This window comes from Manis pentadactyla, chromosome 3 (genome assembly GCF_030020395.1).
Source record: "Manis pentadactyla isolate mManPen7 chromosome 3, mManPen7.hap1, whole genome shotgun sequence".
Classification (NCBI taxonomy): Eukaryota; Metazoa; Chordata; class Mammalia; order Pholidota; family Manidae; genus Manis; species Manis pentadactyla.
Window position 1 is genome coordinate 38,370,824 of NC_080021.1, and position 14,722 is coordinate 38,385,545.

At 34.6% G+C, this 14,722-nt stretch overlaps 1 protein-coding gene across 6 annotated transcripts in view; it reads left to right on the top strand.

The window, feature by feature from the left end:
- Positions 1-13,661, top strand: part of UBR5 (ubiquitin protein ligase E3 component n-recognin 5) — a 128,011-nt gene extending 114,350 nt beyond the window's left edge. For 5 of the 6 annotated variants that reach the window (XM_057497850.1, XM_057497852.1, XM_057497853.1 and 2 more), the window contains exons 49-59: positions 239-350; positions 985-1,129; positions 2,028-2,158; positions 3,836-3,896; positions 5,769-5,944; positions 6,150-6,234; positions 7,571-7,726; positions 8,031-8,144; positions 9,572-9,716; positions 10,950-11,035; positions 13,051-13,661. In XM_057497850.1, the coding sequence (XP_057353833.1) occupies positions 239-350; positions 985-1,129; positions 2,028-2,158; positions 3,836-3,896; positions 5,769-5,944; positions 6,150-6,234; positions 7,571-7,726; positions 8,031-8,144; positions 9,572-9,716; positions 10,950-11,035; positions 13,051-13,263 (1,424 nt within the window). In that variant the 3' untranslated portion in view covers positions 13,264-13,661. Of the gene's footprint in view, positions 1-238; positions 351-984; positions 1,130-2,027; positions 2,159-3,835; positions 3,897-5,768; positions 5,945-6,149; positions 6,235-7,570; positions 7,727-8,030; positions 8,145-9,571; positions 9,717-10,949; positions 11,036-13,050 lie in introns of those variants that run through there. The other variant, XR_008996226.1, reaches the window with a different exon arrangement.
- Positions 13,662-14,722: the final 1,061 nt, after the last annotated feature.

Sequence of the window (14,722 nt, forward strand, 5' to 3'; positions counted from 1 at the left end):
GGATAAATTCATTTAACAGTTTGAGTGAATACCTGTCACATGCCAATTGCATCCTGTACAATTATTCCCAATCCTCAGAACCATAGAGGAGAGTGAGAAGGGCACTAACACCGATATTGAGGAAGGTGACCTTCAGCTGGCATGTTCTTACTATGTTTGTCTCATGTCCTTGCATGACTTCAAAATTTAAGGCAGTTGCATTTACATTTCTAAACAGTGTATTTCGTATTTTCTTCAGGTTTAATGCAGAGATTAAGAAACAGAGGAGAGAGGGATCGGGAAAGGGAGAGAGAAAGAGAAATGAGGAGGAGTAGTGGCTTGCGAGCAGGTTCTCGGAGAGATCGAGATAGGTGAGATAATTTTGCATCTTTTGTTGAATACCACCTTTTGATGAACTGGAGGTAGGCCTGTAAAGACAAGAGAGAGTCTCAATTATGGATGATTTTTTTACAAAAAGGTTGTAATATTTGGATATATGCATAGTAACTATGTGGTCTAACCCAATGTTACTAAAATATTCTGCTTTAAAAACTTGGGCAGTTCGAATTATATTGGCTTTAAAAAAATACCACTCAAGTTCCTAATTAAAAAATAATATATCATTCTTCCCAAAATTTGATTTAAAATGTGAATTGTGGCAATTATGTTATTTGAACCTCTTAATTTTTCTCCTGTTAAAATTGGTGGCATTTTACTTTTGACTAAAACTTCTAGGAATTATGGGTGGGCTGTTGATTTCTGGTATTTTAAGTTCCTAGTCCCTTAGAGTCAAATTGAAATACATATTGCAAGTATACAGATTTTCAAGTGACAAAATCTAGGTGATCTTTATTTCTCAACCATCACTTATTTGGGCATTCTGCCACCTAGGTGCCATAACTGAAGCTACCTAAATGCTCTGTTTTTCCAAACTCATTAATAGTTGTGCTATTTCATTTTGCAGACAAAGGGAAATGAAATCATAACAGATCGTTCTTCTTTCAGAGACTTTAGAAGACAGCTTTCCATTGACACAAGGCCCTTCAGACCAGCCTCTGAAGGGAATCCTAGTGATGATCCTGATCCTCTGCCAGCACACCGTCAGGCACTTGGAGAGAGGCTTTATCCTCGTGTACAAGCAATGCAACCAGTATGTATGGTGCACTTAGCTACCTCTTAACTGGTTGTGCCATTTTTGGTTTGGAATTAAAGCTGGTACTTTTAAAAGTTGTCAGCTATTGGCAAGCCATGTGGTTGAAGACTGCAGTCAAAAGGAAGCTTTAGGAGGGAAAGAAGCAAAGTTTGCTGGAGAGTAACTGTATATACAGCTTGAGTTTTATTTTTCCTATCTGTGGTAGGTTGGTATTTTACCTAATAAGTTCCTTCTATGCTAAAGAATTATCTGTACATTGTACTTAATTTATACCCTTATTTGTACATATTGTTACTCTTTGAAGCAGACCTTTTCTGTTACCAAGCTGTAGCTAAAACATATTGCAAATAGTGTACTTAACTGCTGATAAGGATTTCAGGAAGTTTTGTGTGTTCTGAAACAAACTAGTTGTGTTTTATTGGTTTTTATACATAAGTTTATGTACAGGTCATAGCAAAATAATAATAAAATCCATGATATGTCTTACCTTTATAGGATTTTTTTCTCTTTTCCAACTCCTTCACTTCTTCCCTTTCTCTCTTCTTTCTACCGTAAGTGAAAGAAATGTTTCTGGCTCTCTCAGAGAAAAACAGAAACAAAAAAAGGAAATTGAGTATTTGTATATTTATTCATGGGTATCAAAAACATTTTTAAAAGCCTTGTCATACAAACTTTAAACTAGCTTAAACAAGACTGCTAGTTCCTGGACTATTCATTTTCTTCGGAAGTTCTTTATAATTAAGCTTCCAGTTTTAATACCTTACTGGTTCAGAAATCTTCTATTTGTTATCCAAGTTTCTTACATTTTTTTTGGGGGGGGGTGATAAAAGACTGCTGATTTAGACAAGAGATTAACAAATAGTAGGAACAAGTAACATTTGTTGATCATTTATAGGCATTTGCAAGTAAAATCACTGGCATGCTGTTGGAATTATCCCCAGCTCAGCTGCTTCTCCTTCTAGCAAGTGAAGATTCTCTGAGAGCAAGAGTAGATGAAGCCATGGAACTCATTATTGCACATGGACGGTAATGTGTACAATTGGGAAGGCATTACAGTTTAAATATCAGCTATTTTTTTTTTTAGGATGTGGGTTCTACTGTATCTTAAAATGTATACTACAAAATACAAGACTTGAAATGTCTAAGAGATGGTTTATAATCTATGAATGACACAACTGCATTTCACATGTATTAGAAAGGTAGAGTTTTAGCAGGCACTTGGGTTCTGAAGATCATTTATATACCTGCTATAAGAAATTATTTATAAGAAGTATGTCTCAAATTCTCCACCAGAATACCCATGTGGCAGAGTCCAAATACCTCAAAGAATTGGGTTGTAGTCCTGAGTTCTTGCCATAAGCATGAAATTTCTTTTAGGCCCACTGACATTAAGTCTATGGAGGTTTTTGCTTTATAAAAATATATTTGTTTTAATATAAAACTTTAAAAATACTTTTTCTAAAGGTGACAAGTAAAAGTGACATTAGGAAGATATCCCCTATTTATTTTGTGCCTTCTGTCCTGGGACTACTTTAATGCCCAGTTTGAAGCTCTGAAGTGTTAGATATTTTATGTAAAAATTTCTGGGTTTTATCCCAAGTTGTGATTTTGAATGAGGAACTTAGATTAGCTGTAGTCCTAAGGATGGATAAGCAGGTGGGCTAAGCACTGAAACTTCATAGACACTTAACTACTTCAGAACCCTTGAGTGGTCTAAGCAAAAAACTGTTGCTAGAAGTTTATTTTCTTTGCTGTTAGTATTAATTGTCTTCTCTGGACCTTTATGTTTCTTTATTCCCCTAGCACACTGATACAGATCTACCCATAGAAAAAGTTGTTAAGGAATGTGCATTCCTGATAAAAAGATTTTTATAAATACATGTAAGGGTTGTTAATTCAGTAGAGATTTTTGTTGACTGCAAGTACATAGAATATTCACTGCTTTCAGCTAGTTTTATGGAGGAGTGAATTTACTAATAGTCTAGAATAATTAAATACACTAAAGAATTTGATTCCCATTGTAATTAAAAAAATTTTTTTATTGACGTATCATTGCTATACAATCTTACGCTCAGGTTTTACATTGTGATTACTACATTCCCCCTATTATCAAGCCCCCACCACATACCCGATTACAGTCATTGTCCATCAGCATAGTAAGATGCTATAGAATCACTACTTGTCTTCTCTGTGCTATACTTCCTTCCCCGTGTCCCCCCTATATTATGTGTGCTAATCATAATGCCCCTTAATCCCCTCATCCCTCCCTTCCCACCTGCCCTCCCCAGTCCCTTTCCCTTTGGTAACTGTTAGTCCATTCTTGGGTTCTATGAGTCTGCTGCTGTTTTGTTCCTTCAGTTTTTGCTTTGTTGTTATACTTCCTGTTGTGATTGTTTTTTGAACATTTTTCTACAATGTGCCCCTGAGCTTATGCTTCAGTATCCTGTTAAAGACTGAACTTGATTTGTCTCAAATCAGGATGCCTTTAGCTCATTATCTTGATAATGTGTGGTTTTATTTGTGTATATTACTGACTTCTCCTAGAACTGTATTAAGACTAGTAAGTATCCTGGATGTTTTATTTACTTAAAAACTTAAATACATTTATAAATTCTTAAAAATTTAAATTCATGTGTTTCTTTATACTGAATTCTAGAAGTTTTAGTTACCTGGAATATGGAAGGTGTTTTTGTTTGTTTTTAGGGAAAACGGAGCCGATAGTATCCTGGATCTTGGATTATTAGACTCCTCAGAAAAGGTACAGGTAAGGGATGTTTTGTATGCATGCTAATTTAAATCACTTGCAATTTAAATTTCAGAAGTAGGAAAGAAAGCTGTACTTACAAAGAAATTATGTCTTTATAACTAAAATATGCTTGATTATAGTAGAGAAAAAAGTAAAGATAGATATAAAGGTGTCACACAGAGAATGATGAGATTGATTTAGTTAGGACTCAGCATAAACCCCATTCATTGGCCACCTCCAACTGAGCACAGACTGATTAAGCTTTAATTTAGAGATGTCATGAATTAATATCAGAGAAGGAGAGGGACAGTATGGGCTTGTTCCTCAAGAAAGCAATGAGTGCCAAAAATACAGAGAACATGTGACATATGGTGTGACAATAAGGAAGGCTTTTGTAGTGCATTTTACATTTCATTCTTAAGCTACCTGAGCACTTCAGTGTTAGCCAAAACAGAGCAAACCCAATATGCTCTCAGCTGTTTCACTAATTACAACTAAATACTGTACAAAATGCAAAAAGGAATTGCCTGAAGATTCTGAAAAGTTAAACATTAGCACACAGATTGGAGAGAGAATCAAATTTTGAAAAACCGATTGTTTCAGGCAGGAGAATAGAGTTGATCACTGTTACTTCATCTTAGCTTGCATGTAGAAAAGGCTTTGAGCACTGAACTGTATTATAAACCACTGTCCCAAACCATCCCAAATGGTGCATGTATATCCAGTGTAAAAAAGGCTTTGAAAAATTAACTGGTATTGGAATTACTGTGCATAGATGATACTTCCAGTCTGAACCTAACCATGTCGACTGCCTACTAAAGCTAAAAAAAACCCCAGCCTTCTCCATATCATTAACAAGATGCAGTGTCTCACAACTTAATATTCAAAATGTCCACGATATACTACAAAGCTACTTAACATGTAAAGAACCAGGAAAGACTGACCAATTCTCCTGTGAAAAGCAGCAGTAGATACTACCTCCAGATGACTCACTTGTATAATTATCAAAGATTTTATCTCATGTGAGATAAACGCTAATGAATAGAAAGATAGAGATTCACAGCAGAGAAACAGAAACTTTATAAGAGAACCAAGAGAAAATTTTAGAATTAAAAGTACATTTAAAAGAAAAAATTTACTCATTAAATCAATAGCAGAATGAACCTGACAGAAGAAAGTGTCAGTCAATTTGAAGAGAGAAATTATCCATTCTGAAGAACAGAGAGAGGAGGGATACCAAAAAAAGCCCCAAAGGAATAGTTTCAGGGACCTGTGGAACCATATCAAGAGACCCAACACCTGTGTCACTGGAGTACACAGAAGAGGAAGACTGCTGCAGAAAAAGATTTGAAAAATGATAGTTGAAAGTGTAACCACATTTGGTGCAAGACATAGATTTTCAGATTTAAGAAGGCCAGTGAACCACAAATGGGATAACCTGAAAGAAAATGATATATTACAAATTGCTGTAAAACTAATAAGCATCTAAAGAATAGTGCCTTACATAGAGGGAAACTGGTTTGAAAGACAATGGATTTCTCATCAGAAACTGTGGAAGACAATGCAACATCATCTTTAAAGTACTTTAAGAATTGTTAATCCATAATTATATATCCAGCAAAAATAACTTTATGGAGTTAAAGTGAAAGAAGCTACTATTTCCATTAAGTGATTTTATTTAAATGGAGAAGTTAGACTGTACAGGACAAAGCTTTGTTATAGCACAATTCTGAAAAGATGAGTTTAAATATGAATGTTGCTTTACCTACCTGACTTCATGTTGAGTGATTTTAGAGAACCAGTTTATATGTTTTGTTTTTATTTTAATTTTTTTAATGTTTTGTTTTTAAAATCATTCTCAGGGCTTAATCTCTGATACTCTGTTACTAGGAAAACCGAAAGCGTCATGGCTCTAGTCGAAGTGTGGTAGATATGGATTTAGATGATACAGATGATGGTGATGACAATGCCCCTTTGTTTTACCAACCTGGAAAAAGAGGATTTTATACCCCAAGGCCTGGCAAAAACACAGAAGCAAGGTTGAATTGTTTCAGAAACATTGGCAGGTAAAATAACAAATTGGATATATGTGTATCTTAAAAATTGCAGTTTATGAGTCTAAGTACAGTTTTAAAAATGTGTATGCTCTACTTCATACTGATTAGAAATGAGGCTATAGAAAATTATTCAAAATACTATATGTATATCATATGTATGTGTGGGGCTATATGTGTCTGTTATTGTTTTTTAATTTAAATATCCCTTTTTTAGGATTCTTGGACTATGTTTGTTACAGAATGAACTCTGTCCTATCACACTGAATAGACATGTGATTAAAGTGTTGCTTGGTAGGAAAGTAAGTGATTTTTTTTTTGTAAAACTGCTTTTACAATTGTAAAATTTCCTTTTATGAAAAATGTTAGCATTACCATATGGCATTAACTCAATATTAAGTCTTAAAACATTATAGCCATTATAAGTCATTTTCAAACATTCAGTGATATGGGAAAAAAATCTCAATACTTGGAGGAGTTAGCATAAGCAGAGTGGGTGACACAGGTGGGCTTGGGAGTTCTGACAAGACCTGGGTCCTGTTGTAGACAAATCCCTTGACTCCCATGGCAAATTTTCCCATTTATGAAATGGTAAAGGAAACAGTGTAATGGCTGGCACATAGTAAGTGCTTAGTAGATTTTAACCATTATTATTAGTTCTAGCAGGTGGTAGTGGAGACAGAAGTAGTATTGTATTGAGAAGTGCATTTCCAGATTCAAAAATATATGTTAAGATGTATACTGGGGAGAGGAGACAAAAGAATATAACAGAGCATGCTTGATTAGAATTAGCTTATTTTCTTTTTTATGTTTTGGTAGTTTGACTTCCTGTGCATTCCTTTATGATTGCGGGAGGGGGAAAACCACATCCTTTAAAATTAATGTACTAATTTTGCATCTTTTCATTTAAAACACATCTGCCAGTGTTAAAGGTATTTATTACCAAGAAGTTACTTGAAACAAAAAAATAATGTATTTTACAGTCTTTTCCAGATGCACATCACACAACTGATAGTGAACTGGCATTGTTAAAGTTGTAGACTACTAATAATTTTATTTACTCAAACACTAGTGAATAGTTTTCTATTAATATAGCGTATCATATTTCTTTTTTTTAACTCTGACCCTATTGTGTAAATGTTCTTGTGCAAAGAAGAACTGGATATGTTGAGCCTCTAACAAGGTTTATGGAATTGAGTTATTAGACTCAAATTTAACCCAATTATGTGACCTTCAAGTTATTGAATTCTTTTGAGCATCAGATTTACCATGTGGAATCAATCTGTATTTTATGATTATTGACAAGACTAAATAGGATATATGTTTAGTTTGGGAGCAGCTGCTCAGCATAATAAATTTAGTAATTTGTGCTGTTTTTTTGCAAATAGGTTATTTTAGGACTTAAACTATTAACACTGTTGGCTCTAAATTTTTTCAGAATATATATTACATTTTGAAAAAATCAGAGCCAAAAGTTCGTTAAAATTTTACCTCTTTCAATCAGTTACTAATATACCAATAAGGAATAGTTTTCCACTAAATATCTTCAAACTAGATAAACTTTTCTGTCATTGATTTTAATTTACTAATGGGGTCAGTGAAGATATTTCTTTGAGTTCTATATGATTACTTTCTTAGGTCAACTGGCATGATTTTGCTTTTTTTGACCCTGTGATGTACGAGAGTTTGCGGCAGCTTATCCTCGCCTCTCAAAGTTCAGATGCTGATGCTGTTTTCTCTGCAATGGATTTGGCATTTGCAATTGACCTGTGTAAAGAAGAGGGTGGAGGACAGGTAAAGCAAATATGTAATTTTCTGATTCTGGCCAAAGAATTGTCTGTTGTACTTATCTTACATAGAAAAAGTTTAGATAGATTGGGACCAAGAGAGGGAGAGACACAAGTAGATGAAGTGGAGGAGAGGGTAGGGATCGGGGTTGGAGATGGATGGAGAGTTCTTTTGTGCTTATTTAGGCCTAAAATGTTTTTGTATGTCCTAGATAAGATATAGAATTTTCTTTAGATTTAAAAATTTCAGAAAATCGTTACTAGTGCTGTGACAAAATTGCTTTTCAATGGTACTGCTAAATTTTTTACAGGTTGAACTTATTCCTAATGGTGTAAATATACCAGTCACGCCCCAGAATGTCTATGAGTATGTGCGGAAATATGCAGAACACAGAATGTTGGTAGTTGCAGAACAGCCATTACATGTAAGTGTGTTCTGGAAAGTGTTGCTTGATCTAATGAGGCTATTTGTGTCTTCTTCCTGTGTGGTTAAGCTAGCTCAGGAGCATATTCAGCTTGTCTATAGAAGGTCAGAAATTTTAAACCAAAATGAATTTATGTACAGTGTAAATTGTACCTGAATGCAAGTACTTATTTTCTTTTGAGCAGGCTACTTGGAAAAATCATGTAATCATCAGAAAGTATGTTTGGGAAGGATGTTTATGGGACTGAAATGATGACTGTTTGGGGTCCTACAACTAACCATACTCCTAGTGACCCACTAGAAGGACTCCTAAGATTCAGACGCAGTTGTACTCATAGGTATGATAATAGCAAAAGGACTCTCAACAAGGGAAAACAATACATCAGACCGAGTGTGGAGGATCCAGATGCAGGCTTCCAAAGTTCTCTCTCTGGGGGAATGGGTTGTCACAAAGAACACACTTTACCAGCAGTGAATTACAGCAGAGTGTTGGAGTGCTTGTGCTTAGGGAAACCTGCTTGAGAGTTAAAGCCCAGGGTTTTTATTGGAGTGCAGTCCCATGATCATTTCAGCCAGCCATGATTACTGAAATTCAGATTCCTAGAAAAAAGCACATTTTCATCATAAAACAACAGTGTTTGCACAAGTAGTCTAGGCAAGCTGGTACCACAAGGTTCATTCCCTCAGGCATACAAAATAGCCACATCAGTTAGTAATATAAGGAACATTACAAAAACCAATTCCTAGGTGCCAGGCAAGGACCATCCCCCAATCAGGTCCTTCTGAAGAGCCTAACATCAGGCCTGGTCTGCTATGTTAACTTTCTCCTATGGTAAAATATTAAAGTGTTTCTGATCCATGTAGGGTCTAGAATCATACTGTCAGGGCTCAAATCATGGCTGCACCACCCTCTAGCTGAATAACACTAGTAAGCTACTTAAGTACTTTGTGCCTTGGTTCCCTCCTCTGTAAAATGAGGATAGGATTAAGTGCATTAATACATGTAAAGTGCTTAGAACTCTTGGCATTTGGTAATTTCTCTGTGAGCTTCTAGATTTGGGGTTTGTGTCTGGGACATTTGTTTTTGTCATTATCATACCTTTCCTAGGATGCTGACAAGATGATAATGTTTTTGACAAAACTATTCTTATTTGATGACTAGCCTGTTACTAATATAATTTTAAAAATTCAATTAATTCCTGGTATATAGCAATGTATCTTCACTTTTGAACCTATAGCCTATTTACAATGTGCTTTTTTTTGCCACCTCTTTTGAATCGGTCAATAAGAAATCCAAAATATAGAACTTTTAAAATGAGAACTAGTAGTATTAGGGTGCTAAAATTAGATATTGGACTTTAACAATAAATGCTACATAGAAAATAATGTACTGATAGTAATAAAAGGGTAACTTTTGAAATTCTCTAGGCAATGAGGAAAGGTCTATTGGATGTGCTTCCCAAAAATTCATTAGAAGATTTAACAGCAGAAGACTTTAGGCTTTTGGTAAATGGCTGTGGTGAAGTTAATGTGCAAATGCTGATCAGTTTCACCTCTTTCAATGATGAATCAGGTATGAATTTTTTAAATGTTTATTTAAGGAATAAATTACATAGATTAGGCATTTTATAAGTTTCTGGTTCTTAAATATGTATAGGGGTTGAGAAATGCTATATTACTCAGGTGTTAAAAAATTTTTTTAAGACCATTGAACTCTTAATGGCTTGGCATTAGGTCATTTTATTGCTTAATTTTTCAAGGTTTTAAATAATACACTGGTGTAAATACAAGTAAAAATTTTTGTGGTGAGCAGCTGTAAAAGGTATTTTTATATACTAATTTTTAAAAATCCATGTGACAATTCTGTTTGTTGGTCCTTCCTGATTTTCATTAAAGAATTTGACTGCATGATGTTTGCTTTGTAGAGCTGGACCCAAAGCACACAAACACATGGAGACTCTAGAATAACCAGAGGTAGCGATAATCCCCCTAGAATAATGTCTGCCTTCAACGCTTGATTTACTGCAGTTCTTTCTTTTCAGAGTCCTATAGTTTAGGAACAGACTTGTTAGCTGTGACTATACAATAGAGGTACAAGCATTCATTATGAGAGTATTTTGCCTATAGCCCAGATTATTGTATGCACGAAGGTACTAGTTTTGTTCCCCCTTAATCTTTTATGCTTAGCAAACAGCTCAAATTATAGTTTTGGATAAATTGTTTTTTCTTCATGCTTGACAACACAGAGACATCATTGTATAATAGTTTTTATGCTTTTAAATAGAGTTTTCAATACTTGTAAGAATTTATCTCACACCAAAAGTCTAAGAGGGAAAAATATCTGAAGATACTCCAATGCTGATCCTCAGATAATAAGCAGTATTGGCATCATCTGGAATCATTTTAGAAATACAGAATCTCCGGTCCTTTTGTTCCCCCATACATACCTAGTGAATGAGAATCTGCATTTTTAAGAGATTCCCAAGTGATTTGTAAACTCATTAAAATTTGGGAAGCACTGGATTAAGGTCATGAGAAGAATCATGATTTATAGAAGAATCATAAATTACAGGTGGGGTTAAAGTCATGATTATCAATTTGAGGCTGGTGCTTAATTCTTGTTTTGGTTATCTTGAGTCAGGACTGATAACTATTGAGGTTCTATAATATGCATATGGTCTTAATTTCTTGTATTAGGAATTAAAAACCCGCATCCTAAGTAACATCTTGATTTTATATTTATTTTTATAAAAAATATTCTAAAATAAAAACTGATATAGTATGTTGGATTTGTATTCATTCTTAGGAGAAAATGCTGAGAAGCTCTTGCAGTTCAAGCGTTGGTTCTGGTCAATAGTGGAGAAGATGAGCATGACAGAAAGACAAGATCTTGTAAGTTTAAAATTTCACAAAATTTGTAGAAGAACTGTGTATGATAACAGCTTTTTAAGTTTGTAATGTTTTGTCATTTTAATTTTGGCTAAGGAAATTGTAGTTCAGAAACAGAAGACAGTGTTGGTTTTCTACTCTAGAATAAAACACCTGAGGTATTAATAAAGCTGTTAAGTAGAATGAAATACATCTTAACTATTAATGTGCTGTTTTTAGTCCCAGAGTATATTTCCAGCTTATTGCTGAGACATACTTTTTCCCCCTATAGTGCTTGACACATGCTGGCTGCTCCTGTTAGACATGCTTAATGCCATATTAATTTGACTTTATCCCAGTCTTGTGGACCCTAGAGTTCCTACCAATTGCAAATTCCTCTCTCTCCCTATTTAGGGTTCTAATACCTATAATCAATCTTTGGATTCATTGTGTTTTCTTAAGATAAAGAACTACCAAACAGCAAATAGAAATGATTGGCTATTGGCTAATATATATTCTAAGGTATATTTTTGTCTACTCCCTAATTTTTAGCTGTATGTAAACCAGTACATCCTTAGTCCAGTCAGTCAAGTTAAATCTTAGAAATTAAAATTTCTGCCTTCTACTGGAAGAAAAATTCAGTCTTTTAAAATCTCCCTTTGTAAGGGCCTCAACAGCTTTAGTTGGTGAGCTTCATTCCTTAAACTCTGATAGAAAAATCTGTTCTTAGAGTTTAGGCAGTATTTTGAGATGTCTTTTGCCCTCCTCCGTTTCTTGGTAGGTTATCCTTCACGTATTTGTTGGTTTTATCCTGCTATGTCTGAGGGGAAGAGCTGAAAGACATAAGAATATAACAGGGTTTCCCACACTATTCTCCCCTTGAATTTAATCGTGCAAATTACAGGGTTTCTAGGGTTAGTGGGTAACACCGCATGGTTTATTTCCCCCTTGGAGAGTTATAGTTCACTCATAAAAAGTTCTGAAAAAAAACCCCGGTTTTGTTGGGGGTCCAACAGTGTAGTCATCTGCCCTGTTTAATCCCACTTGCCTCTGGAGAAACACACCTCTAAAGTGAGTGGACTGGACCAGTGGATACAATGAGCTTTATCTTTTGAGTACCTTCTAGCCTTTTTATAGTTCTTTGACGATTTTGAAGATCCTGACACTTAGCAGAGCTTCTTTTCTGCCCTCTTCTGTGAAATTCTAGATGAGAGTTCTCATAAAACTATGCTCAGGGAATAACAAATTATTTTTTTAGGTTTACTAGTCACTCTGGGATATTGCATATATATATGTATTAATGTGCTATAAATGCATTAGACTTAAAAGGTTTTATCTTAAGAGATAGGCAGCATCTTACTATTACTGAAGAATGGTGTATATGTATGTATGTGTATATATATATGGATCCATGAGGAATGGTATGTATTAGTAAAAATATTTTAGGAAAGTGTATCCTTGGTTATCATAAGTAGAAGTTAACATTTTTATTTACACTGTACCATATAAAATAGCTGTGTAGTAGAATTCAATAGTAGTATGGCTTCTTGTATGGATTTAGATTATAATAGATTCTCCCCAACACTTAATTACTATAATAAAATGTGTATCACAGTGCAGCACAGACAATACTAGGTTATTTTGCAATAGATTAAGTGCAAAAAACTTGTTTGATAACCGTGCATGAATTTTGAACCTTTTTGGGGAGAGACCCTGTGCCTTATTTCCACTAAGAGATACCCTAGGGATTTTGCTACTGGAAAGGCTCTTAGAGAAGAACATTTGGTCCAACAGCCTTGTGTTACAGATGAGAAACAGACCCAGAAACAGAGTCACTTTTCTATGTACCCGGTAGCATTTTTCTCTTTGACCCTCCCTTTTCAGTACAAGAAATAAAATGTAAAACCCAATTCGAAATAATACCCCTTCCTTGTAGGTTTTAACACAAGAATGGGGATCTCTATATGTAATTACTAGAATTAAGGGTTGAATGTTAATATAATCAAAGCCAAAATTGTTATTATTATACTCCTGTTTAGGTTTATTTTTGGACATCAAGCCCATCATTACCAGCCAGTGAAGAAGGATTTCAGCCTATGCCCTCAATCACAATAAGACCACCAGATGACCAACACCTTCCTACTGCAAATACTTGCATTTCTCGACTTTATGTCCCACTCTATTCCTCTAAACAGATTCTCAAACAGAAATTGCTACTTGCCATTAAGACCAAGAATTTTGGTTTTGTGTAGAGTATAAAAAGTGTGTATTGATGTGTAATATTACTAGCTAATTTTGTAGATTTTTTCCCCATTTGTCTATAAAAGTTTATGGAAGTTAATGCTGTCACACCCCCTGGTGGTACCTTAAAGAGATTAAATGCAAACATTCCTTGCTGAGTTTGTAGCTTAAAGGCCAGAGAAGCACTGGCAACATTTGACTATAATGGTTTGCTAGTCAACAACTTCTGGGTCTAACCCCAGCCAAAGATGACAGCAGAACAACATAATTTACACTGTGATTTATCTTTTTGCTGAGGGGAAAAAATGTAAAATGTTATGAAAATTCACTGCTGCCTTTGTGGAAAGTGTTTCAGCAAAGGTTCTTGTATAGAGGGAATAGGGAATTTCAAAATAAAAAGTTAAGTATGTTTTGTGTTTTCATTTTAACTTTCTTTAATGGTGTTTAATTTGTGGTTGGCTGCAATTGTGTATCATGTATATGGAACTTGTGAAGAGTTCTGGACATTCAAATCTTAGAGATGAAATCACTTTTACCTATAAAAACCACTTTTATTGCGGTTTATTCTGGCTGCATTGAGCTCTAGAATATTAAATGATATCACTAATATTTGCATGTAATTTGTACCTTAGAGTGAGGGCACTTTTTTTGTACATATGGGGCCAATGCACAATATTTTATCACAATTTTTTTCTTTGTATCCCTGTTTCAATGAGCAGTCAGTCAGGAGGTTACTTGCACTTCAGTTCTAACTAGACATTTGTACTAAAGTATGTCAGTTATGTAAACTCAGCCTGGGCACTTTCTGATAACTGTAAAATGTTTTATAAGATCCTGATTTATTGAAGATACATTTTGGAAAATTTTAAATGTTCGTGAGCAGCTTAACTACTTTTGTATCTAGCCTTTTTTAAGTATCTTGTTACATTTACTTTTTTAAATAAAGAAATTACAGAAGAAATGTCAAGTAATATTGAAGAAACAATAGTTTTTATTTATGTAGTTGTACATTTTTAAACCAAGGGTAATACACTAACACGGTTATATGCATAAAATTTTTTGATTTAAAGAACTGAAAGTTTATATATACACATGGACTATAAGAAACAGAAGAAAATCAGTTTACATTTTACAGTTAGCAGAGAATCCTGAATGGCAATGGCCAGGCCACCTTTTCTTTTTACAAATGGGGGAAGTGAAGTGTGACCCTTACTTGGCATAGGAAGTTAATTCACTACTTATAATTATGTAGCCTAGGACCAAACTTTCTAAATTCTTGTGGTTTTAGTGCTTTATTTAATAGCATAATAAAAGAGCACTGTTTTCTTCACTAATCTTCAATAGTGACTTAAACTGGTCACTTTACATACTGAACATCATTAGAGAAAGTCGTTGGAATCTCTCCTACCTTTCAGTTCCTTTATAGGACTCCTAGCCTTTGGGATGTTTTTCCATGTTCAGAGGCACTGT